Genomic DNA, 27568 nt, shown 5'->3' on the forward strand with positions numbered 1-27568 from the left:
TCTAAAACGATGGTTGGGAAATGTCTGACATAATCGGGCTGTTAATTCAAATCTAATGATATTTAATGAAATCACGTTGAAGAGGGCAATTTTCAAATTATTCTTTTAGCTAGTCGTGGTGGTTTTGAAAAGAAGATTTAATGTTGGCGGTGGTTCTAATATACTGGATTCGAAGATCGTTGGATTCTGCTGTCTTCTGTTCGAGCTCACCTGTGGTTAATGAATGCGATTCTACACAAATCATGGTATACATTTTCAAATTTCAATTCTTCTGAATGGTTTGATAGCGCTGATTAGGGTGTTTACTAAAGACAATATTTTCCGGGTGGAACATATTCTTTTCCAATTAAAGCCACGGCTAGCAACTAATGAAGGCAATTCATGGAGTCGGCCGCATCCTTTTAATCGTGTTTCTGTCCGATCTTGATACAGCCTCCCGTAAAGAGAGCACCTGATAAGCTTGAATACATCTGATTTCACAACAATTTCAGTTCAAGATTTACGGCTTGATGCATGAAATTAGCGGGAACCAATCACGAACGAGCTTCGGTCGGATTATTTCAAATCGAGGTTTCCGTTGTGTATGCCACTTTCCAACAATCGGAAATAAAAATAATGGCCTCTGCTAGTAAGACGGAACGACAGCTATCTCCATAATCTGGTGTCTGTATCCACCAACATGGATAACCAGAATTGTAACAATTCAAAGAAAATTCGTTCGTTATGCACTGTGTCGTCTTCAGTTTAAAAAAAAAACACTGTCAGTCTTTCGCAATACGAAGAGCGCTGTAAATTATAAGATCTGTTTACGCTCGAAAAGACATCAGCAACCCAAGCTGCTTGGTTTCTAAAATTCTTGTTAAAAATTGAGGGAACTTTATATCCAAGCACCTAAGCACCTAACCTAAGCTCTGAAAACTCAGGAACGCTTCGTATGGTTATCGTGATGTTATTCACTGAATCTCTGCCACTTTCAACTAACTGATCGCTGATATGGGACCAAAATTAGATTCCTGCTGCGAGCAAATTTTTGGGTTACATTTGGGTCCTAAAACAATCGTGCAAATTCTTAGCTCGATCGGTGAAACTATATTGTTGCGCCCATGGTTTCCATGAGAATTTGTATGGGAAAATTGATTTTCACAAAATGATTGCTCCAGAAGTCTCACATTACCTTCTAAAAATAAATCGATGTGGTTTTATTGGGAATTTAAACAGTGAAAAAATGACTCGAAGACTGCGAAACGAACTGAGGCTTGTGGAAAAAATTATTAAGCAGAAACCGATTGATGCTTTGACAATTGATAAAATATTTATTTTTTCTAGTACCACAGCTGTAGGCTTTCCAATCATATGCAATGTTCTTTGACATTCTGTTATTGAGTCCAAATCAATATTATGAGTTGTTTGGTCACTTCACAATAGTTTTTGGGAATAAATGAGACTTCTTTTGTCCTCAATAAGAGAAAGTTTAGAATTTTCTATATAATTCGACCGTCAGCAGCAGTGATGCTATGAAATTAGAACGTTTTATCAATCGTCAAAGCATCAATCGGTTTCTGCTTAATAACTTTTTGCACAAGCGTCTGATCGTTTCGCAGTCTTCGAGACATTGTTTCACTGTTTAAATTCCCAATAAAACCACATCGATTTATTTTTAGAAGGTAATGTGAGACTTCTGGAGGAATCATTTTGTGAAAATCAATTTTCCCATACAAATTCTCATGTAAAGTTTAAACCATGGGCGCAACAATATAGTTTCACCGATCGAGCTAAAAATTTTCACGATTGTTTTGGGTCCCACTAAAACCACATATCGGTTCATTTTTAGGAGGGATTGGGAGACTCCTAGAGGAATTATTTTGTGAAAGTCAAATTCCCCATACGAAATCTCATGCAAACTTCAAACCATGGGCGCAAAAATTTAGTTACACCGATCGAGCTAAGTATTTGCACGATTGTTTTAGGACCTAAATGTAACCCAAAAAGTTGCTCGGAGCAAAATTTATTTTTTTTAATATAACCGTGTCCCACTCTACCGCACAAAGCCCGTGTGTTCGGGGTCAACCACGAACTTGACAACCCCTTGCAGGTTCTCTGTCGACATGTGGCTTTCGCACTACATGTCCAGCCCACTACCGTGTTTGATCAGCCTTCCAATGTCAGCATGTTTGTACGCTTGGCGCAGCTCGTGATTCAAGTCATTCTCCGTTTTCTACTGTGCCGTTGCGTTCAGAACGCAAAATTCTCTTAAACGCACCATAAACTCGATAGTCTGCTTCTTTCAGCGCCCATGCTCCACCGCCCTGCAGAGTAACAGGGAGTATCAGCGACTTGTATGAAGCAAGTTCCATGCTCGCATGTAGGATATGGGAATTGTTACAGCTGCAGGATGCTTTTTTTACATCGCGGCTAGCATCATTATCCACGATACATGAATTCATCCACAACCTTGCACCGTACCCCATCGATTTTCACCTCGGAAACAGCGCCGTTCGAATGTTCTCGTTTTCTAACAGTTACCATGTACTCTTCTGGTCAGAGTTAATAATTAGTCCGATTCTCGGAGCCTCCCTTTCCGAGGGTTGTCGCAAAACCACGTTCAAACATTATCTGCTACAGTTTCTCCGCACTGAATCATACACATCACATACATTCCAGCCTGCTTGCCAAAGTAAGTGTGTCTTTTCATTCATTTTTCTCAATAATGCCTATTTCCTAAATATTTGTAATACCGTTACTTGCTGAAAGTCTCACTGGTGTGCTTCTCCTGGTACTACTTCACCTGTTTTTCTTGTTGTATGTGTCCACTTCTGGAATAGCAATAGCCTTGGAAATCTAAAACAATGAAAATGATTATTAAAAATGAGAAATCGAGCGAAGGCACATATTCAAAAAAATACCTACATAACTCACACAAAAACAGCTTGTCACCTGAAAATACAAAAAAATCTGTTAGTTAATTCCGTGTAGCTACGTCAATTATTACAAAAAAAGGTCAAAGCCTAATATTATCAACTAGCTTAGAGCCGTTTGGAATAGATTACAAATGCAGAACCTTCAGAAAAGATAGGCCCTTTAGAAGGTTTTGTTTGTTTTTTGTTTCGTTATGCAAATGTCACGTACGCATCACATAAACGATTCGGTGTTTTGTATACATAGGGTAGACACTAACTAAACTGAAAGGAAATGCTAAGCGATGTTATGAATAAATCACCATGCTCTGAAAGAAGTCTAAATCCTAATCACCTAATCAATGATAGGATAATCCAATATGACTAACTACACGAGACTGTTACAGATTTCATTTGTTATTAGAATATAATAACTATTCGTTAAATTAGGCACCCCCCTTAAAACGCATTCTCATTGAGGCAATCAAATCATCAATCGTAGAACAACAGAACTCTTATCTTCGCTTGATAGTGCTTCATTTGGTTTTCATTCGATCTCGATATTGTGTATGGCAAAACTCAAAACTTGTTCCAAACCGGAATTTTCGGCTGCATTCCGCGACATTCAGTAACGCTTCCCGGTAGGTAACCATTTAGGTTTAACATTTGCAAACTAATACAAGTAAAAAGCCGCTCCAATCTGCCTGCGATCGGTCTGTCTCACCAACCAATGCGATCCAGCTTTGGTATACCATTCCTTTCACTTTCATACTTTCAGTCATCTGTTATCATCTTGTTGACGTGTACACATTCGTCGTTATCGAGTGCAGTGCAGAATAGTTTATTTTTATCAATTCAACCTTTCGCTGTGCCTCAACACGATTCGCGGGTAAAGTTCAAGGGTTGCCGTTTCGTGAACGAATCCAATTGTAATTCATTCTCGTTTTAGTGATTCTGAGCGACAAACGTAGTACCACAACCAAACAGCGATGGCGATGATCAGGATGGCACAAAGCAGGGCTATCCCTGTTTTAGGAGTCAACGGCGGAGGTCCTCTGCTGCGAATGTTGACGGCAGGACATTTCAGCAGTAGTGCACTGCCAGCGCTTCCCCTGCCAAAACTGGATGAAACAATGAACAAACTGCTGACAACGGTCGAACCGCACGTAAACGAGGATGGCTACAAGCGAACCAAGTCTGCCATAGCGAAATTTGCCGCACCCGGTGGGGTAGGAGCGAAGCTGCAAAAGCTACTGGAAGAGAGAGCGAATACCAAGAAGAACTGGCTTTCCGATTGGTGGTTACAGTCTGCTTACTTGGAGTATCGTGATCCGGTAATTATCTACTCTAGTCCGGGGCTTGTCTTCCCCAAATTGAACTACGCAAGTGTAGATGATCAGTTGAAGTACGCTGCGAAGATCGTCTTCGGGGCCTTACTGTACAAACGAATGATCGATCGAAATCAAATCAAGTTGGAAAGTATGGGAAAAGCTCCACTAGATATGTCCCAGTATAATAAGATTTTCGGAACCTGTCGAGTACCAGGAAAACCGGCTGATTCGTTACTGTTTCATCCCGACTCAACGCACATTGTAGTCGCATCCAACAATCAGTACTTTAAAGTGGAAGTGGGTGACTCTGACAGCATCATAGGTGAAGATAAGCTATACCAGCTACTGAGACAATGCCATGAAATGTCGCAACAGAAAACGGAGCCCGTTGGAATGCTTTCGGCCTTACCTCGGGACAGTTGGTATGAAGCGTACGAAGCACTGCACACTGATCCAACCAATCAAAAAACGATAAAAGCGATTCAAAGTTCCCTCTTCGTTCTCTCGTTGGATTACGAGATCGGAAACCCGTCGGGGGACGACATAATCGACGCCTGCCATTTGCTCATTCATGGCGGTGGATCAACTGCCAATTCCGGCAATCGATGGTATGACAAAACCTTACAGCTTGTGGTGGGTCCTAATGGGGTGAATGGACTCACGTACGAACATTCCCCGGCCGAAGGACAACCGATCGCCGTACTGACTGATTTTATCATTAACCATATCGCAAAAGGCGATCAATCTGGGGCTGTCAGAGAAATTAAAACGCCAGAGAAATTAGTCTTCAATCTTTCGTCGAAAGCTCAAGATCTTCTCCAGAAAGCGGCCGCTAGTCATGACAAACTAATCAGCGATCTGGACATGAACTATCTTCACTACACCGGTTATGGCAAAGGTTTCATCAAGGGCCAGAAAATGAGTCCGGACAGCTACATTCAGATGGCCATCCAGTATGCGTTTTTCAAACTGCACCGGGTACCGGGAGCGCACTATGAGTCAGCTCAAACCAGAATGTACGAAGCCGGTCGTACCGAAACTATACGGTCCTGTTCGAACGAATCGATCGCCTTCGCACGTGCCATGTTGGAAGGTGCAGCCAGTCCTGCGGAAAAACTAGCCAAACTGAGAGCGGCCGTTGATTCGCACAAGATGTACGCGGCGAAAGCCGTCCAGGGATTCGGTGTTGATCGGCATTTGCTGGGGCTGAAACTGATCGCCCGGGAGAATAATATACCATTGCCGGAACTGTTCAAGGACGATGGTTTATTGGCCAGTCAACATATGCGACTATCGACCAGTCAGGTAGCGTCTCGTTACGATGCGTTTATGTGCTACGGACCGTTGACAGCCGATGGGTACGGTTGTTGCTACAATCCGAAGGAAGGTGATATGTGGTTCGGTATTTCGTCATTCCGGAGCAATCCGGCGACGGATTCGAAGGTGTTCCGGGATTATTTGCGCCAGGCGTTGGATGATATGTTCGAGGTGCTGAGCAAGGCTGCGGGAGTTGTTAGTAAGCTGTAAGCTTGATGGTAGTTTAAGGGTTCTGTTCTACCTGAGAGGGAAAAGTGAGGGACCATTTGTGATCGAAGATATTAGACGTGTTGCGGAATAGTTTTTTTTTAATAAATGGTGATGGTATTTTTAACTATAGGTTGCATTTAAAGAGAAAATCCAACAGTTTTTGATTATGGATGAATCCGCATTTGCGTTTCTTGATCAACATTCGTGTTAATTTAAGATCGGTATCCGAAATTTTTGCGTCCAAGCTGATGAGACATCCTAGACATTAATTTCTAAATATTTGTATTCGATCCATCTTTTATAAGCTCTGCTACGATTCCATCCAAACCCAGCGACCAATAATTACCCAACGTTTTGTTCGGTCGTAACCGTGTGTTCTTCTTTCTGCTTGTCATAGTAAATTAAGTTCTATTCCTTACGCTTGTTCTTGGAATGTCAGTTCCCAGTCTCTGAAATAGATGATTTTACCTAGACGAGCATTGAAATTAGCCAACATATTTTTGGAATGTCTTGTGACGTATCAGATCTGATTGGAAAAATCTTAATTAGTTTCGTGTCTTACAGGCCTTACATACGTGAAGACTTCCTTTAGAGCACAACAATACAAGCAAGATTTTAGCACAGTTTTGTGATACATTAACGGTTCGATTGCGTTATCGTTGTACCGAATGAAGTCATCTGTTTCCATACTGCCTCTGGTAATCTGGTTTATTGGGTTGATGCCAAATATAGGCATTGTTGTACCAAAGCGTCATTTATTTCCTTTCTCTTTTAAGATAAGAAACAGCCTTGTCACTTCAAAATTACAAATTAATACTATGCTATATTTCACCCTAAGGAGGAAAATTGGGTGAACCCAAAATTGTTACAAATTAATCTTTTTTGGGCTTGCCTTTTTCTAATAGTCCGGATCTATTTCATATTTGAGACTTGTTCGTTCGCGGGTTATTTCGTCAGTCTCTCGTCTTGTTGTTCCTGTTGCACAATGACTAGAGGTGTGCGATTTTAAGTGCAATATGTTTGCGTTTTATTTCAGTACATTTTTCTCTACCCAAACAACTCGGTAATAACCGCTCTGCCATGTTTTCTAATTTATCAAATAGACTACCGAACAGTTCCTTCGCTGACTGCATCCATATCCATCCACATGGTTTCATCAAAACAACAAGAACTTCTTTCCTCTTCTGGCAGCAATGTGTTTAGATCGAACTGTAACATCGATCGCAGTAGACCTATCGATTTTTGGAATACTGTTTCAGCATGACGTTTGACACAAAATATATTTTGCAAGCCTTACGCGTTCATTCTATAGGACGATTTATGAGCCGATGAACTGCAAGTACCAAAAGCCCGTTCTGCTTTCTACATGTAATTGATTTCGGCAAAATTTCAAACATTTTCATTGAATTGAACACGAACAACGATGCAAGTTTTACCATCCGTACTGCTTTGGTACCGTAGGCTCAAGCTCCATTTGTTTTAGCAGAACCGGTGGTGACAGAAATCTGTTTCGCAGGAAAATAAACAAGCTGCTCCTGACATGGTGAGAATGTTCAATTCGTCTAGTTCGTCCTCCTTGCGATCTGCATCATCGGGATCAATGTATGCAGAATAAACGGGACAACCGTCAAATTTATCAAATTCCTTTTATAGAAACAAGAGTGCTGCCAGCAAAACTAATGTTTTTTTTTCTCAAGCTACTCGTCTGTCGTTCTAAGCTGACGGTCGAGGTGAGAGCCGTAGTGATCATGTCTTCAATATTAATCTTGCCAGTACATACGACGTTCGACCAGATTGCACGCACTCCGACCGAGGGCGTTAGTTGCCTTCTAGGTTATGTTCAACGAAATTATGAATTGCTACTTTGAATACGTTTTGGTATCTAGGAATCCTGCCGAGCTACTGTTTTGTCCCGAGCTTCACACATTGGACAATCGTTCCTACAGTTTCTTTAGCGCCCATGCCATCTAATTTGATGATTATTCGCCTATTGGGTTCGAACAGTGTATTGTTTATTGGGGCTTTAACCTCGATGGGTCATTCGACCTCGGACAGCGATATTTTGTATTCCATGTGCATGATCATAGGAGCCTGTTTGTTTGCAGCTGTTAAACCGATTGCAATGTGTACCTTGTCATTTTGGTTTACAAAGAAAACTTCGCGAACTGTGTAACGAAGGCATTTGCTCCAGCATATTAATAATCGCTGTGCTGTTTATCATTTAGAGCTTTCGAAAGTTTCACAGTCCCAAACCTTCAATCGAATTGACCGTATGAGCTAGTGGTCGTTGATATGTTGCTGTTCTACTGATCTGAAGACCTTGGCGATTTAAAGCGTTAACCAACTTATCAAGTATTTTCACATGCGGGAAACTTAAATAGCGATATCGATTATTAGCTCGTTGACGAGTTTTTCACATCATTACGACGCTTTGTAGGACCAACATTCTTTATTTCTTTTTCCAATTTATTTCTTTTTAACTTTTACGCGACTCAATTGTTTTTGATCCCTGTTAGTCAAAAGTCCACGATCGTTTATGCCTACTAGCTGTAATATTTCTTGATCAACATCAGCCAATCGTAATCGTTTACATAACTTTTTCTGCGTTGGTGGAGGCCGTTTTGATAAGATCTGTAAAATTATCATCTGACATTTACTTTTTACCAAAATCGTGTTTTCATTTTCGTTTCCTACTCATGATACTTCTGCAGTGCTCTGAGCTTTCCCTTTTTATACAGCAGTTCCCCAAAACTGCATTTAGTTTGCCTTGTTCCCCTTAATCTTTTTGTTAACAGTTGCAATTGCTTTAACGACGATTTTCTCAGGGTATGGGTTTGTTCTTTCTGGATCTCATTATCATCGCCCTGAATTTGATGTTGTTGCTTGCAAGGATTTTTCTTCTCGTACGCTGCGTACAGATGTTTGAAAAGTTGATCGTGATCCATAGAACTGAAAAAGAAATATTGATATTATATGAATAACTTAAGATCTTATAATACATACGATTGATCACATACTTTCCGAATCTTTAAATGTAATGAAAACTGTTCAACGCTGCTACTGATTTTATTTTTAATAATTATGGAAGAAACGTGAACGAAGTATCTACGAACACACTCGCTGCTGTTAGTGATATTTTAATACTGAACGTTAATCATAAAAAGCCAATTTTATTTCTCCGATTCTGAAGGATATCGAGTATTCAACTACCAAAATATGGAAGCTCTTTTCATGTGGTACTAAATTTCTAAATAAATTTAATGTTTTAGTTGTTCATGGCATCGCATACATCGATAATTTATATTACGTTCGGTGGCTTTAAAAATGTGTATTTATTCATGGCTTGCAGTTGTGAAACTATATAAACGGTGAGTGATGCATGGTCCAAGCACAGACCAATCATGTTTCAATGAGTAAGATAGCTGAATTCACATTTCCGTGGATCACCGGGAATTTGCATACAGCTTTTATCAGTGATCAAAAGGTGATCAGATGTACATTGAAACGCTGATATATCGTTCAAACGTCTTTGCCTGTTATGTTTCCACTTGATATGCCAATTGATTACATCTCGACTTGAATCTGCTTAGAAATAATCTCCAGTTCCAGAAGGGGTTCCAAAACCAATAAGAGCGTTGTTTGATCTCTTTTGTTCTTCATACCGAGAATCACGGTGCCGAAACGCAGTTGAATAGAATATGCAATGGGGTCCAGTTTGCTGCACGAATGTTCGGTGCGTTGTCCTTCCTCATCAAACACTCATCGTAGATGTACAGCATCTAGACTATTACTCTACAATACAAAAGCTGCTTGCGATCCTGTCCTATCCAGAAATGTACAATCAGATGGGAAGGACAATCATCAGGCTTATGCTATTCATTTGCAAGATCAATTGGAATCGCAACCTACAACCATGTTAAGTCGAGATGAGGTCTATTCATGGGTATGGTCAGTGTGCCACACCCTCTCACGTTTTACAGATATCAACCACAATACTTCCTAACCTCATTCAGTATGCGGATGATTTGTTGATCCTTTGTGAAAATGTGGATCATATTCCCTGGTTAATCAGTATTCTGAAACGCGTCACCTGCAAGATCGGACTTGTTTCGTAATTCAGATTATATAAATAATGATCCTCGTTGTGTTGGGTCGTGGTTACGATATCTCGAAGCTTTTCCTGCGTTTTTTCACTTCGTCATTTCTCTTTAACAGGGTTGGATGTCTATACGGTTGAACGGGGTCGCGGTAGAGCTCTCCAGCACCCGGCCGGGTGTGGCAGAGGATCCACGGTTGGTTGGTTTTCACTTCGGTGGTGATTGTGGTTGTTCCAAATTGGCTCGTCGCTTCAGTAGGTAGGGAGGCCGGCTGCAGGCGATTCAAAGGGTCATGGGTGACCTCTCCATCACCGTAGGGGTCCATTGAAAGTGTGGTTGTGGTGTGTCTCTGTTGAGATGCTTTCGAGGGTTTGATCTAGGGCCGTGTTGGTAAGGATTTGCTGGAAGAGACTTTCGGTTTTTGGTGGTCTCTCGCAAGGTCGTGGGCGTCCTTTTCGTTGCCGTTACGTGATGTGGCAGAGGGTTCTTCGCTGGTGTGACTGTGGTTGTTCCAGGTTGGCTCGTTGCTATTGAGATGTCTTCGATGATTCGGTCTTGGCTGGTCTGGGCCGTGGGAGACCTCTCTAGCACCCGGTGGGGGTGTGTCATAGGGCATTTCGTTCGGTTGAGTTCCGCTAGAGGTGACATTGATTGTAGTAGACGGGTGAGGGCCGTGGAAATCTCTACATCGACCGGTGAAGGTGTACCGAGGGCTCACGTTTGGTATGGTTGATTCAGATGCGGTCGTCCTTTAAATATAGAAATATTTCCTCCCGGACCGGGTCGTTGGACAGCACGTCTCGGATTGAATTGGTTAGATCATACTGTCGCCGAAGGTCCTCAAGTTCCCGGCAGTTGCATAGGTGTTCAACAGAGTCGGGTATTGCGTGTGGTACTTTCCGTTGTTGGTTCCCTAGTGATGATGTGGAAGTGAGTATGTCTCGTGTGTCCCACCCAGTGTGTCCCAGCAGTTGACAGATCCTTAAACCCTCTGTGTGTGATTTCGGTATCTCCGCCAGTGGTTAGTGAATCCGTTCCGCAGGTTCATGTTGAGTTCTTTGTATGTTGATTGATGGTATTTCTTCTGGCAGTCGGGCTCGGGTATGTCTACTGTGTAGGGCTAGTCGGTTGGCATCTATATTCCCTCTGACGCCGCTGTGGTCAGGGATCCAGCATCGTGTGATCAGTGGGTCTCGGTGGGACTCGAATGGGTGGGTTGAAGTTCTTGATGCGATGTGCCGTAGGATTGACAAGGAGTCGTTTAAAATTATGGTTGGTTCATTTGCGTCTCTTTTAGCCATTACCTACAGCTTCTATTGTGAAGATTGAGCAAGAGGGTGGTAGGCGAAAGGAGAGCCCGTTCTCCAGTCCGCTGATAGCCGCTCCGAAACCGTCGTCCGCATTGGAACCGTCAATGTGTTGTTAGTATACCCGTTTAGTGAGTTGACTACATATTGGTATGATACTGCTCGGGGGGTCTCCGGCCATTATTGTACGGATGAGGCTATCGTCAATGTTAGGTTCAGGGTCGTGGTCTTATGCGATGTAGTCGGGCGATGGTTGGGAGGGTTTTGTTGAATTTCAGGTGGCTGCGAGGGTGAGGAGGTAGTACTCCAGCCTCGACACAGACTGCTTCGGCAGGGGTGCTTGGTAGTAGTCCGGAGACTAATCGCAACGCTAGTGGTATAGTGGCCCGAGGATGGTGGAGAGCCCATCTAAGTTTCGGCACGTGAGATCGATCCCGTGGAAAATTTTGCTATTTATTATGGATCGTCCGATGTTGAGAGCCGTTGAGCCGTCTACTGTTGTTTTTGGGGAAGCAGATAATGCGGACTAGCCAGTTTCTGCTTTCGCAGTCTTTCTTGATTCGTCGGAAGTGTGGTATCAGCGTGAGTTTCCTGTCGGTTGTGACTCTGAGAATGACTGGTTCTTTCCGAAAGGGTACGATGGTGTCGTTGAAGTGAATTGGCCTGGAGTTCGCTAGATGGTGTGTGCCGCAGTAGTGCCCATCGGATGGCTTTGACAATCGCACCATCAATGACGCCGAACCCGTATTTCGTTAGCAGTGTCATATAGTTTAAGGATGCGCGTTTTGGCAACAGTCTGCTAGTGTGCGTCCCGATTTGGGAGATTCAGCACCTTGTACGTTTTCAATCCGGATCGTTTTTTGCCGCCATGGACGAAAATTAGCGAAACAGTAAGTTTTTTGGCCAAATCCCGCGACCAAATGTTCGAATTTTGCTTGACATGAGCTATCAGTGCTATATCGAGTTTTTTCGCGTTGTTCCCGGTTTGTATCTAGCTTCTTTCATTTTAGAAACTGTCATTCATTACTAGAACTGGATTTCCACTTTAGTGCTCTTTCCACAACGGTTCGTTGATTTTATTTGATCTCAGCCTGAATCTCATTGACAACTGTACAACTTAGCGAAAGTTAACAAAACACACTAAAGAGAAGTTGGGGTAATTTTGGTAAAGTATGACAAAAGTTACGAAAATTTGAAAGTGTCGCCATAATTATCATTTCAACTTTTATCTTCTTTCTTCTAGCAGGATACTGAATTCTAAGACTTATTTGACGACTAGTACTACCTTTCGGGGACACCGACTTTCTGCAACAATTGGCAGAATCGACGTTTGAAGGTTGGCAATGATCGTACACTCCCATTACCGTCACATTGTCTCGCTTTTCACATTAGGTATATCGACGAAAAAGCTATCAAAACGTTGTTCTTTTTTAATTCTATTTCTATTATTTTTGGGGGCGCTGGCGGCTGATCGCTTCTCATCCCAGTGGGTCTGGGTTACATCCCAGCCGAGGTCGTTGAGATTTTCTGAGGTGAAAAAATCTGTACTCACGTCTTCCTTGTGATGAAAATCCGCTGGTTCCGGTCTGCATTTTAATGAACGTATATCTAGGGTCTACATAGTAGTCAACCCTCTGGCGTCGATGATAGATACTCCGTGCGGACAGAGGTCTACGGAAAATAAATATGAAAAAAACGTCTTGAAACTGTACCTGCGGTAAATATCCTGCTTCGACATAAGTCTATGTTAATATATACTAGATGTCTGCTTTCGAGTCGGGACTCGGGAGAAGGCCCAATATTCTTCGGAGTTCGGAAGATTCACAAAATCCTATAAAGAAACACGTTTTAAAAATCTGTTTATTGGTATTATGTCCTATCCTGTAACAACTTTAACAGCTAATGAAAATTTTCCCATTGCTGTTTATTCCTATTCTTTTTTTGCCTACCTTTGAATTTGCTCCATCAACATAGCGCCAAAAGACATCAAGTCTATGAAACGGCTCGGAGGGTCAGTTTTTTTCCGGTGCAAAGGATATTTCACAATACAATATGGCGAATCATCGCACCGTTGGCGACTTTATAAAACAGCAACCACTATTAACACAAAACAGATAGAATTTATTAGTTCTCCAATCTCTTGAGGTACATCAATATAGAAATATTCCAATAGCAAAAAACGATTACTATAAAGATTTAAATTTCCCAATCGGTGTGTGTTTCATTGAACTGTGGCTTCTTTAACGTGTTGAAAACAGTTGAAAAGATAGGAGCCACCATCGTCCATTAATTTCCTCTAACTCGTCCCTAGCTTCTGCTTTTCCTGTGCCTTAACTCCTTGTTCGCAATCGGTTCGTCACTAAACTTAAACGTGAACTGGGTGTGCATATTTATGTTTTTCTTTTCACTAAATCAAATTTATCAATGAAAAAAGGAAATCTTTAAAAAAAATATTGTTCTGTAATATCATTCTTATTAATTTGCACGTAAAAAGAAAAGATCCGTTTCGATGTTGGCTCGGAAGCCAACCCAGCTAGCAAAACATGCAGACACGCGAGTTGATCTGAACTTTAACCTTGCTGTATTTACGTTGTAATTGTAGCTTTAAGAACATTCATATTCGTTGCTTATTTGTATATGTTTTTATTTTCCCTAAAACTCTGTATGGCAGTCTGTGGTGTGGGTTATTAATAGTGTACTAATAATTGTTTGTCCCTTCTTTTTGTTCGGCTCAGCATCGAACGCTCTGCTGTGTGTGTGACTCGTCTTGTCTGATATAATAAAGGGAAAAATCACCTAGTAAAATTTTTCTTTTGTAAACATTCATAAGTTTAAAATTTCTTCTGGTTTTTTTTTTTCTTTCGTTTAGACACTGTCATAAGGCTAAAATTTTGTAACTTTGAATCGACTTCGTATAAACTGTATAAATCCAGCACTTTGCTACTGTGCCCTGAACGGACACCGGAACTCCGCGCCGCGCAACAGGCTTAGGTTATGCGACTGGCTGTTAGCCTGAATTCTTTGCTGCACACGCTCCCCTTGAGAGTAGTGCGATTTTATTTTTGATTTTTCGATTGTTTGTAGTATGAATGCGAAATGCGAAAAGACACACTGAGAGTAAGCTAAAAAATGATCTTCGAATGAATATTTATGCTTAGTTTAGAGCGGGACACAACTGGCATTCTGCGTTGAAGGGAGAAGGACAAAGCACTGACAATCTCTCGATTCGATAAATAGATACACACGAGCGAAACTGCTCACATTCTTTGAATGTAAAAAAAATCCTAAACGATACTACAATAACAGTACAGTACAATCGTACAATAACGAAACATTAGCTTAAAATGATTTTTTTCCGTGCATTTGTCTTTGTGTGCGTGCGTGCGTTTGGTTTTTCCGGTAAATTTTGGAAATTGGATAGTGTTTTATATCTTTCGAGATCACTCCATGCTTTATAGTTTCGTCGAAAAAAGGCGGAAAGGCGCACACGAGGAGCGATTGTAACAACTAGGCGGGCGTTGTCCAACTGGCTTTGTTTCGGATTAAGGGCCGCACGGTTTTGCATACTTTTGTTTGTCTAGAAGGCGGGGGCTGAACTGTATTACGTCTAAAATTACCGCGTATTAAACTGTTGTGAAAAAAGGGGTGGAAAGAGAATAACAAAGAAGTTACAGCATAAGTTAGAGATAGGTTTGATTTCCGCTTGCATGATTCCTAGCTAAACGGTTAACGCGAGTCTGTAGAAGTCAGTCTCCCTTCTGTGCAGTGTTGCCACATGTACATTTTCAGCTGGGAAAAGTATAGACGAAAAAATTACACGTGTAAATGTGGCAACACTGCCCCTACGTCTGTCAGTGTGTCGTCTGGTCAGTCACGCAATAAAATAATTCAACACAAATCACAAATAATTCGACGCACTACTAGAACTTTCTAAACTTATTTATGAAAAAATAAAATTTTTAAATCTTTTTTCAGATCTGCAGAACCATCCAGAGACTGCTTTGATTGGAATGGAAGAAACGTCAAAAACAAAAACGAAGCTCCTAAACATATCCTAAAATCATGCCGTGAAAATCGAACAACGCTAAATCGGAACGTGTGACTAGACTAAACCCAAAGTGCGCTTGTGACCCACCCACAATTTTGACGCTATAGTAGCTTCCCCTCAGGAAGAGCGTGAAAAACTATCCTCCCTCTTCGGGTCAACTGGAAGAGTAAAAGCTATACATACCTGCATCAAATGCACTCGGGTTGATATAGCTGATGAGATCGTTGTCCGACATGATGGTCAACTCCTGAGGTATATTGGCTGCTGCTACTGCTGCGGCATGTTGCTGCTGTTGTTGTTGCTGTTGTTGCGCTTGCTGCTGCTGCTGTCGATGATGCTGTTCACCGACCGTCATCTGGACTGGATCAGTCGAAACTGGTGCTGAGAGGTGCTGCTGCTGCTGGGGCGAGGTTTGCTGTTGGTGCTGCTGAAGCTGCTGCTGCTGTTGTTGTTGGGACAATGTTGTCGTCGAGACAGTGGACAGTGGTGCCGTCGTGTCCATCGGTTGCTGTGGTGGTTGACTGGAGGAACCGGACGATTGCATGATCGGGTTTCCAATCTCCATCTGCTCCGGCACGGGTGATGTATGTAGATTCTGCTGATGGGACGCTGCTGCTAGGTTTAGCATGAGAGATTCGGCTGCCTGCTGCTGTTGTTGCTGGTGATGCTGATGCTGGATGCTTTCGTTGATCAAAGTTTGAACCATTTGTTGCTGCTGTTGTAACGCACTCGTCAGAACGTTCGAAGCCATCGTGGAGGGTTGGCACTGAGGTAGAAGGTTTTGTTGGGACATAATGGCTTGGGACTGTGGCTGGCATGAGGTAGTCATCATTTCCTGGGCGTTCATCGAGATCAGAGCGTTGATCGTGGATTGGGTTGTGACGGAGGGTTCCTGGGATGTGAGAATTTCGGCGGCAGCGTTCAGAATGATTTCCTGCACTGCTTGAGTGGTTTCTTTCGGCTGCTGTTCGATCATATTAGCGGCTACGGCTGCCATATTGTTAAACACTTGATTCGTTAGTAGACCGGCTCCTTCGGAAACGGCAGCCGCCGCAGCGACGGCTGCTGCTGCCGTAGCGGCAACCGTTGCGTTCGAAGGTGAACATATCATCGACGAGGGTGACACCGTTGGATTCAAGATTATTTCCGGGGAGATAGAAGAATGCGGATGAGAACTCACATCACTTGAGGTCGTAGATGCTGGCGACAGTACCATATTTCCCGGCGAAGGAACGGTTAACGTACTCTGCGAGTTCAGCATAACGTCCTGGGATAGGGGTGAATGGCCACTGGTTGCATTTGAAATATCGCCATGAAGCATTGCTGGTGAGAGGGCGCTACCACCGTTTCCAGTCAAAGAATTCATTTCCAACATACCGGACTGCTGTTGCCCGCCAACCATAGACGCAATCGTGGATTCGAGAGCTTGCTTCTCCAGGGAACCTTGCTGCACGGCAGCATTCAACATGCCTTCCACATTGAGTTGGGCCTTAATCTGATTTACCTCGTTTAAACCACCCAAACCACTACTGGTGGCGATCATGTGTTCGATCTGATTTCTAGCCGTCGCAGACAGTTGCTGCTGTTCTTGCTTTATGCACAAATCCATCACCTTCAGCTCGGAAGCCAACGGCGATGTAGCCGAATTACTGATCTCATTCGTTTCCATCAGCGTAGACAGTCCCGTCCGGAAACCAACCATCGATCCTGACATCGCCCCTACATCCATTGCACTGTTCTCATTGATCAACATCGACATACTAGAGCTATCCTCCATCAGATCCATACTGGGCTGCCGAACGCTTCTCCTTCGGTACAGAATATGACTATTATCGATGGAATTATCGGTTGAATCCGGGAAACGTTCAAGTGAATCCTCATTATGCGGACTACGACTATTTTCATCAATCAGTTCCGCCTTGAAATTCGGTGGCGACGACATGCTCAACTGATCACCCAGCAGCGATGGCCTTCGACCGTTACCTCCCATGAGCAACACATTCACCGGCGGAGGCATCATTCCTGTGTCCAATTCATCCTGCGCCGCACTTAGCTGGGATCCCCACTGGAACAGCGAGGGCTGCTGCTTCTGGCCACCGGCACCGCCATCGTTCTGCGTCAAGGTATCTGAGGGGACAGAAAAAAAAAGAAATCGAAAAGTCGTGGAAAGAGAGAACGAGAACGGGGAAAAGCACGGTTACTCCGGGTTGACAAGTGATGCACCAGCGGGTGTTTTCTTAACTCTACAGAATCATAAACTAAAACGGCGCGGAACTTAAAAACTAGCAGGCTGTAATCGCTAGAATAACCGGAAGAGCTTAAAGACTAATCAGGAGAAATCGAGCTGGAACGTTGCGGTTGTGTCTTGTCGGTGGTTCTGATTTTTTTTGTTGTGATAAATTTCCTGATCCATTTTCACGCATTCTAGAATTGACAAGAAACAATTTTAAGCTGGTGTAATTCGCGTACATTCTTCATCACATTCTCAATCCTCGAACATACCAACAATATACTAAAACAAATATTTTATTATTGAATCCGATTAGGTTGAAAACCGACAAGTAAAGAACTATTACAATCAATTTTAAACATTGGTCAAATGGACAAACATCCGAGGTGAAAAACGGCCACAAATTCACACACCGACAAACATGGACACACAATGACATCAGCCGCCAGTCGTTCGTCATGTGCCGAGTGCATCTTTGTCATGGAATTGAATTTTCACACGACTCCGGCTGGGTGATTTTTGGATCAGGAAATTTTTCACTTCTCTACGCAGGTACAAAACAGGTTTACAGGTCCGTCTGTCAGTCTCTGCTGGCTGGCGGTGGTAACATTCGATGATACCCTAGAAATCTGAAAAGTTTGGAAACGAATGATTACTGATGTCGTCCAGAAGTAGGCGTTGCCTGTTGTTGATTTCTGCTGTCAGCTGCTCGATGATTGTTGTTGTTATTCGTTGATGCTGAGAGAAAGAGGGAGATACTGTGGAGGCGATGGTCGCAGATGGTGAGCACGTAACAAAATAGAAACAGATAAGGAGCGTGATGACGGCATCTGTGCGTGTAAGCTCAGCTCTGCAGGATACTCTATGGAACCTAACTAGCGACAAGAAGAAGTTCGACTGGATCCGGATTGTGGATAGGTTTCGTTGCACGAGATGAAATTAAGGGTAATGGTGAGAGGGATTCGCTACCGAGGAGTGAGAGCTCACTTTACAAGCTACACAGAACGAGAACCAGATTTTTTTTCAATAACAACAAAAGAAACTGTGTGGAAAAAATGCTGATTTAAGAAATCAATGACATTGTTTATCAGTACCCTTGAAGAGCGACTGGAACGGCCAGCAGATGGTCGTGATAGGCAAGAGCGAAGTAGGTTTCGGATGGGTGTGTCTGGCAGGGCGGGCCGTCCTCGGATGATGCTGATGTTCGTTTTTTCGGGTTCTGTTCTCTCGTACTTCTGGGAGGGATTCGGTGGGCGAATGAAGCAGCGAATGATAGGTGAAAATTGTAAACTATTTAAGCACGTGATTTTTGTTGTTTTACTTTAATGGAATCTAAATATTATTCCGGTTTAGAACCGGTGCACACCAATCACTCCCATTTAGAGACGAGTTTTACGAACCGCGAAGAACGAGTTTTTCGGAATGGTGGATCACAACCTAGAACTAAGGAGAGGAGAAAAATGGTGGAATTGAAATGATTGCGACATAAATTGGTTCTGTTAATAGATAGGTTAGTGGATGAGATGAAACGAAAAGCTCTCGGGTCTAATTAATGGTGGTTAGTAGAAATAACTAAAGAGGATGTGGTGATTGAAAACAGAAGCACGATCTGGTCTATCGAATGTTTTTATTTCGAATCGAGGGGCTATTGACATCATTCGACCGTGACCGAAACTACAAAGGTTCGGTCGAAGAAGAGAAAATGCGGAGGACTAACGGAGCACATCTCGGCTGCGTCCAAAATAGCTAAGGTTCGCTCAAATAAATGCAAGGGTCGTGATAGCAAGTTCAAAGCAGGCAGGCGATACTGCTTGCTGCAAGCGTTTCGAGTAAGACTATCGTATCAACGTACCCGTTCGGGAAGTTGTAATTGATGGTGTTATCCCCGAAAAGAGTACTGAATTCAAAACATCGAAAAATGTCCAAATCAGGTAGAAATTGCAATAGTATTTGGGTATTATGGATAGCCTGGTACAATATCGAGCTGTTAAGGGGCTTCTTGAATTATCAGTTGTATCCTCCCAGATGCTACCTGGCGATGTTCCAATATGCTACTAAGTATCAATTTCCTGCTATGGAAAAGAACATTTCATGTGTATCCTGTTGAACGGGTTTGGGTCATTTGGTATAAAGTCACTTGACTTAAGGTCATTTAGCATAACGTACATTTGGCATAACGGTTATTTGGCATAGTGGTCAGTTGGCATAATTTTGAGAAGTGATCAAACTGGACGTCATTTTCTATTTTATATCTACAGAAAAAATATGCATAATTTTAGACTGCGCAAAAAGTAAGGTCATTCCGCATAATTATGTGCTTGCTTAAGGTCCAAAATTAATTGGTTCAATCTTCTCCACAAATAATGAATGACATTTACGTCTAATGTAGGTACCCCGCATCGCATCAAATCGCTCCGTCTGACTTAATTTAATTCCTAGCCCCTATGTTCGAGTAATCCAGGCAAACGAGTGAATCAAAGGTTTGCTTGCGAGGGGCCGTCACTTCCGACGGCGGGTCAGCGGCCTCCTGCGCCCGACGAATACTCAGCGGTTTTGCACCGTTTCGGATTTTTGTGTCCCGGTTATGCAGCAAAACCACTGGCTTCGCCTCAAGTACTAGAGCAGTGTAACAACCGATGATGTAAATTTGAAAATACATTCAATAGATTATCGTTTGAAGAACTTGGCGATATCCAGAAATGATAGAGTTAAACTATCGTCTGGATCGAAGGGTTTATAATTCGAATGAACAGCTCATGATATAAAGAAGGATAATGGTGATAATTTTAATTATTGAAACGCTGTATGTATGGCGATACTAATAACAAAACATACGTCTAGTGGATCGCAGTTCTAGTGCGCTGCATTAACAAAAAACTAAAAAATCTGCACTATGCTACAAAGTCATGGACAAAAAATTCATAATTGCGAAAATGAACAAACACAAGAATTTCAAAAATGAAGCTCAGAAAAACTTCTCATAGTTAAAAGAAGACAAAATCAGTTATAAAATTAGGAACGTGTCCAATGGAAAAGACAGGGAAAGAATGCCCGAGCAAACGAAAAGCCCATAATGCCCCCATGATCATGGTCCAAATTCACCCCCATTGCATGGTGATTTGATAGTGTTTGGCATGAATTCAACCCATGAAAATACCATCACCATGGTCCGTAAGATGCCATTTAAAACCCATATTCGGATGTATTTATGGGTTTCTTAGACCATTTTATGGTGTTTGAGCCCATGATAAGTTGCTCGGGTAACCGGAACGGTGGCGTCACCTTTTTATTCCCAACAGTATCGTGATTACCGCCACAGGCTCAATACCTACCATTGGACCCCTTCTCAGGCACATCTCTCTCTCTCTCTCTCGTTATCTATTTATAGCCACAGTGGATCGCGTTTAGGCTTGAGATATTATTATCACTATTTGCGTCCCATTATCTGGCTCAAACACCGCCAGACTTTGGTGCTGAATAGAGGCATGGAGAAGCATATTGAAGGCTGCCGTTAAAGCCTATCGGCAGATGGTAACGGCAAATCCGGCGATGATGGATCTTGTTTTGACGTGAGTCGTTTTTATTTCTTGTAGGAGACATTAGGGGTCGATGGGTCCATTGGTAGGTCCGGAACTCCGAAATGAACATATTTTGAAAGCGCTGTAGCAAAACCAATGCGAAAAGTTCCTGGTCTCGATGAATTAAGGTCAGACGAGAAGTTGACAGGCCTTCTCGGGGGACATAATATTTCCAAACTTTTCTTTGTTTCAGTCAGAGAATTATCTAGTATTGGAATTATCAAATTCACTGATATTGTGAACAGCTAACTCATCGAACGAAGTGGATTTGCTGGTGCTTTCGGTCCACAGAAGAATCTATTGTGCAGCATGTTGCACGAAAGACAGTGCAAATTGAGAAGATCCAGCCAATCTTTGCGATAGAGTATCACGTTTACATTCCGCCTCGCGATGTAGAGATCGACGGCGTGGTCAACGTTTGGAATTTATCTTTCTATGCTCTGATCAGACCCATCATCAGAATTCTGACCTTCACCGGGCCCGTTCTGTGTAACTTTCGACAGATTTGCTCACCCGAGCTACGTTGGAATGGAAGGGGCTCGTTTACCCGTTCGTCAATTTGTACCTCGGGTCATGATTAGCAAGAAGCTAGGTCGTACAGCCACCTATTTTGCTATAAGCTGCAACACGGCAAATGTGCGCATATATGCAGAAAGGCCGCTCAGAAGGGTATTTATGGTACTGTTGGGAAAACCCACATGCGCTTTCGACATGTCCAACGTACGACCTACGCATGGATCAACTGAAACGATACTTTTCCGCAGAAAAGTAGAGCTATTCCACTTACCATCAAGAACCCGCACGCTCCCTTGTCAACTTATTTTAACGCCTCTTACACCTCTTGCGAGGGGCATGCTTTGGCTCCGCCGATAAGCTGATCTATGGAGGTATCCAGAGCTGAAAGCAGTCATTAAAAATGAAGTCGAGCAACGATCATGGGTAGACTTCGTCGCGAAAATATCTACAAGTTCAACTACGTCGGAGATGTGGTAGGCAGTGAACAGGTAGAGAGCGAAAGATCCGCCAACCCTCAACTCGACACTGACGATATTGATAACTTCGACTTCACTCTGAATGAGCTGCTATGGGCACTCGATAGAAGTACAAATCACCTTAATATGCTGCACGGTTGACTGCCGAACGGGCGTCTCGACTAATGACAACATGCTTTTAGGTCTGATCGGGGTACTAACCATACTTTGCGAAGTTGGAAAGGTCATTACTCGTCCGTGATAGCCATTATTTTATAGCTTCGCTAAACTTGTCCAAGGCTCCAGATGTTTGCTGAGGATGTCGCCTCCTAAAAAATGGTAGAGTGCTTAAAAATATACACGGAGAAGGCCACTACAAATAAGGCCTTCCGAGATGACTGGACACCCGCTAGCTAGCGGTAGAATGCGACATTAGAAACGCGAATGCAGAGTTTGATGAAATCAAAAACATGTGGTTACTGGCGCCGGCTCGTCGACGGGTTTACGAGAGTAACATCGATGAGCGCGCTTTTTGGGGTACGACTCGACGCATGCGGAAACGAAACGGTACTAACGAGAGCGTGGAATATTTAAGCTGTTTTCACCAAAAAGCTTTGTCAGTAAGTAGCATATGTCTGAAGAGTCATTCTTATTGGATTACAGACATATCTGCTTTGACCTAAGGACCGAGAGAACAACTCATGAAGCTCATGACGGACTGTTACAGTCGTATATGTGGTCTCCAAGAGCGTCTTTGGAGGGTTTTAAGGTCAATGTCAAAGACTCCAATGATCCAGACGAAGTTACCAGGAAACTTATATTCTCTCAACAGGTAACCAATGAATAATAAACAGTACGCCTATCATGGACAGGAAATCAACTGCGACATTGCGTAATGATGCCAAAAAGGTTAAAAGTGCGCTGCAAAATAAAGAACTGCGCAGAACCTCTGTTCATCAATATTGAGATAGCATTAGCAATCAAATTAGTGGTTCACTGCCAAATGAATCACTGCAATGTTGTGTTGCCGGACTGTGGCAGCATCGTTGGGAGACGAGACTATAATTATGAGGCCCACTAAAGGCTGCTCTCAAGAAGGAATGCTGTCACCCCTTCTGTGGTCCGTGGTAGTACACGGACTCCTGATTGAACTGGAAGGTCTGGGATTTGAAGTTTTACTGTTAGGATCAAGCTACGATGGCGGATCGTATTCAAATTGCTTCAAAGGTGACATGGCGAAAATGAGAAAGAAAGAATCTTAGTAAAAATCTCCAGAAAAATCGCTGCAATTTCAATTACAGAAAAAAGTACAATCAAAATGAAACCATTCCGCTCAGTCGGATTTAAACTAATTCGTAGCCCCTATACTTGAGCAATCTGGGCAAACGAGCGGATCGCAGGCCACAGCAAGCGTTTCGTAATTGGCGCAGCTGTCCTTTGACTGTCAATTTGCAAAAATATGTTATAAAAATTCAGTATGCAGAAAATATTCGAAAAAACCAAACTGAAGTATTCTCCAGACAATAAAACCTTTTATTGCATCGCAAATTTATCTCAAGCCGAGAAGTCTTGGAAGTTCCGCAGGATAAACGTGAGCTTCTCTGCGTTAAGCATTATGTTCATCCGGTCTAGTGTTCTAGTGACCTTCGGTTGAACACCTTTCTGATATGGCTACCGTTTCTTTGGGCTCTTGCTGAGCAGAAGCTGAACAAATAAAGCAATTACTGTTTTTTTTTAAATTCAAAGGAACAGCTCATGACTTAAAGAAGGAAAAATACACATTTGATATTTTCAGATTCTCATTAAACACCTGAATCATGCGATAAGCATTACAATGCGTTGCGGTTCAGAATAGTTTTCATGATGGGTTCACTGAATACTGTCAACGTTCCACAAAAATCTCCACACAAGTCGGTGTGCTACCGATCCGCATCAGAGCACCACTACGTGATCTTCTTGAAATCCAAAGCTGGTAAGCCAACAATCGGATACTAAGTATAGAAATGGGAATGCTAAAATAGCAAATCGATTCAGCCACATTGATTTTTTCAAATCAAAAATAGCAAATATTATCAAACATCGAACCGGAAAGATCGGATGAAAAAAAAATTGTTTGGATTTCCTAACCAGGTGCGGCCTGAACGTTTCGCCCATTTTGAAAGGAATCCCTGCGAGTCCGTAGAGGACACCGCTGCGACCCGATTCATTATGTTTTTGCACTCCTTAGCTGCAATTGGCACAAACTTTCAATTGCTACGCGGATCGGTACATCTAGTCGCTTAGAAACTCAGAATAGTTTTCAGGAATGTAAGAGTTTCACTTCTTAAATTGTACTAAAATTGTCGATAGGTAATTTTAACACATCACATGACCGTGACATTAATTGGTGAGTTCCGGGAGGTTCGGTACTCAGTCCCCAGGATCGAAGACATTAAAAACATTAGCTCGATGATCTATAAGGGAGGCAATCTATTATGACATCCGGACCCTTGTTAACCGATTCATGAGAGTCCGGGGTGTTTTAGGATATTCATATCATGCGGTATATCACCCTAAAACATGTTGGTTGAGTGAAACTGCATTAGGAACAATATGCCCATGTATATGGGTGTAGGCAAAATCGAGGTACGACACCCCGTACTTGCGATGTAACCATAAATGAGACAGAAAATACACGAAAAACCATTTTCCAAGTATTTCTATTGACGTCATGTTACAAAAAAATCTTGCGCATAAATTGCCAAGAAAAAACATAGCTATGGCAGTCAACTTCAACACGTAGTCAAATCTGCACTCAGTACCCCCAAATCTAAAACCAGCGCTATCCACCAGGGAACAAATGTGAAATACAACGGGTTTACTCGCGTAAACAAGGAAAAACATTTGCTCGTGAGCACTGTGACGACAGCCTCTGGGCATCATCGGGACACAAACATAGCCGATAGAACCTAATCCGCCCCGCGAACGTTGAAAAACAAACACAACAACAACTACGGGATGATATCGGGTGAGAAAGATGAGGATGAAACAGTTCGATACATGTCGAGAGAGGAAGGCAAATCATAAAGCACCACCTTACCTGCATTGCGCGATGGCAGACAGACCATTCATATTCGCTGCTAGTCGATCCGAAAACACCACCATACGCGTCTCTTGCCCGGACCATCTATAGTTTTCAGCTCCCCCGCTGATTGCTGCGCGACTCGCGACTGCTGCTGCTGTCATCGCTCGCTTTTGTAGAATCCGATGAGATGTCTCTCTCCCTCTCTACTCTACATCTATCTCTGATTTAAAATTAAATATCGTACAGAACCAATAGTTGTTGTTATAAATGATAGAGGGCGGAAAGAAGGGTACACAAAGAAGAGTGAAAAAAATGGTTGTCTCCCAAGAATTACTAGAAAATCGCTGTTGCGTTGCTTCGCTGGACTCTGAAATTCGTTATTCGATGCGATGTTTTCTTATCTCAGTAACATTACACTGTGTCAATGTTTGAAATCAAGTTACCCCTGCATGGGATCAAAGCGCCTTAAGCTGTTATCTCTCGAGCTTCTCTATTACACAATCGCACCCACTCATGTTTAGAATAGTTTTACAAAACATTCGAAATTAAGATAATCAGGTTTAGCTTGCAGCCTAAATTTAAAAGTTACTATCCATACACCCAACCGGAAATATTACTAAAATATAGTTCACAATCATATGAGAATTCGATGCTATAAAATGGCCAATTTTTTCTAAGAAAGATTTCAACATCACACATTGCTCGCTCGCAAACTGCGTTCATCGCATAAAGCGCTTTGATCGTAGCAAAAATCCCCGGCATAAGCTTCAGTGTGTAATGTTAAATTTTCCGCGACGGCGTTCACTGACTGGCTGGACTCGATATTGCTTCTATCTTGCTAATTGCTAAAAGGAATATGCTTGTGACAGATATACTTCCATCGTGATAATTTTGGCCGAGGCTCGAATTCGAATCTAGGTAAAGCAAATACCACCAGAAAATTGCGCGTGGGTGATTTTTTTTCTTCTACTCATTGTTCGCCGAAAATTTTCCCCTACCTGTCACAAACATAGGCCCTGGATTCGCGGGGGAACCGACAGATCTCGCTGAGCGAGCCGATTGGCTCTCGACTGTGTTCTCTTACCTTCGCTTGGGTTGCTACCAAAGCTAGAGTTTAGAGAAGCGAAACCGGTGGCTCCGGTAGTATTACCACCTCCAGCGGGACTACCATTCGTTCGACCATTGGAATCGCCACCGCCGACGCCGCTGCCTCCGCTTACGCCACCACCACCACCACCACCAATCGTCTCACCGCTGCCAAGCGTTCCAAAGAAGGTACCCCCGGCGGGTACGGCAGTCGTCGTGGCCGCCGTAAGGGCCGTGTGAGCATTCTTCGGGGTGAAGGTAAAGTTGTGCGTCTCGCTCTTCTTGCCGGCGGAAACGATGTAGATTTGTACTACCACAGGTTCCAGTATGTCCTGCCGGACGTACGGTGGGACGGTACAGATGAGATGAGTCTGGGGAAGATGTTAATATAATGTTAGCACGTACACCCATGTCTGTTGGAAAGTTTTTTTTCAATAGCGCGAACCTGCTGCAGATACTCCTTATCCGGGATGACCGTTTGCTCCCACGGGATAACACTGATCGAGGCTGAGTTGGCCCCCAGGGGGGCTTTGCGTCGTTGGAACACCACTTTGGTGTCTTTCAGAAAGTTTTTGCCGATAATGAACATTTCGAGACCTCCCTCGGCAGGACAGGAGACTAGAGATTTCTTGCAGATTTCCGGCACGCCCGGTGGTTGTGCTGTAACGGGGAACAATTAGTAGTTAGTAGTTAGAAGGGGGCGTTGCGAAACACAGTCTTCAATACATAATTTTACTCTGACTGATAACGAGAATGTTTTTAACTCCTGTCATATGAGATCGTAATGCGATGCAAAAAAAAAATGTTCACGAAGGTTCTAAGATAATTTGATGGAAACATGGATGAAATAAAAAAAAATGATTAGGCAAGCAATTTGTAGGTCAGTTTTTCGTCTATTCTGAAACCATCGAATAGAATATTATTTAGAATGCAGAATTCTTGCTTGTGAAATTCAACAGCAACGAAAAGTGATTTGTTGACGAAATATGCATCTTCCCGGCATGTGTCGTCCCAAGAGATGTGTTAAGGCATGTAAATGCCTAGTATTAGAGTATATGTATTAAATGCAAATTCCGCCGAATATCGCTAATCAATTCCAAACAAACGGCATATTTTTACCGACCAATAAACACGCTCAGAAAAACGGACCAACTTCACCGAAACAGCAAAACCAAAATGAATAAATATATAAAGAGAAGTATCTAATCACTATTTCACATTCGCAAAAAAAGCAAGCGAAAACAGAACCGAAAGCCGCGGCCGGTGTTATTTTTTTCCTCCGTCGAATTTTGACCGATGAAAAACAACAACCCAGCGAAACCTGTTACGCGTGATTACCAGTTTTCGGCGGATTTCTATTTACGCTTCGTGTATCATGCTCAGAGCGCTTCACTTTACACCTCTAATAAAAGGCAACGAAAAAAAAAAAAATTGC

At 42.7% G+C, this 27568-nt stretch overlaps 2 protein-coding genes across 6 annotated transcripts in view; one reads left to right on the forward strand and one right to left on the reverse strand.

The window, feature by feature from the left end:
* Positions 1–3403: 3403 nt before the first annotated feature.
* On the forward strand, positions 3404–5876 carry LOC131689335 (carnitine O-acetyltransferase). 2 transcript variants are annotated; one of them, XM_058974357.1, is made up of 3 exons: positions 3404–3535; positions 3673–3783; positions 3844–5876. In XM_058974357.1, exon 3 carries the CDS (start codon positions 3884–3886, stop codon positions 5750–5752), a length of 1869 nt encoding a protein of 622 aa, XP_058830340.1. In that variant the 5' UTR covers positions 3404–3535; positions 3673–3783; positions 3844–3883; the 3' UTR covers positions 5753–5876. The 2 variants fall into 2 exon arrangements, with proteins under 2 accessions (XP_058830340.1, XP_058830349.1); XM_058974366.1 differs by lacking the exon at positions 3673–3783.
* A 7378-nt stretch (positions 5877–13254) lies between these two features.
* LOC131689299 (nuclear factor of activated T-cells 5) overlaps positions 13255–27568 on the reverse strand; it is a 67388-nt gene continuing 53074 nt past the window's right edge. For 3 of the 4 annotated variants that reach the window (XM_058974306.1, XM_058974288.1, XM_058974315.1), the window contains 3 exons: positions 26579–26793; positions 26132–26504; positions 13255–17331 (listed from right to left, as the gene is read on the reverse strand). In XM_058974306.1, the coding sequence (XP_058830289.1) occupies positions 15359–17331; positions 26132–26504; positions 26579–26793 (2561 nt within the window). In that variant the 3' untranslated portion in view covers positions 13255–15358. The remainder of the gene's footprint in view (positions 17332–26131; positions 26505–26578; positions 26794–27568) is intronic. The other variant, XM_058974297.1, reaches the window with a different exon arrangement.

This window comes from Topomyia yanbarensis, chromosome 1 (assembly GCF_030247195.1).
Source record: "Topomyia yanbarensis strain Yona2022 chromosome 1, ASM3024719v1, whole genome shotgun sequence".
NCBI lineage: Eukaryota > Metazoa > Arthropoda > Insecta > Diptera > Culicidae > Topomyia > Topomyia yanbarensis.

What these genes read in the sequence shown, in the direction of transcription:
- LOC131689335 (XM_058974357.1), top strand. Translation starts at nt 3,884, where the DNA reads ATGGCGATGATCAGGATGGCACAAAGCAGGGCTATCCCTGTTTTAGGA.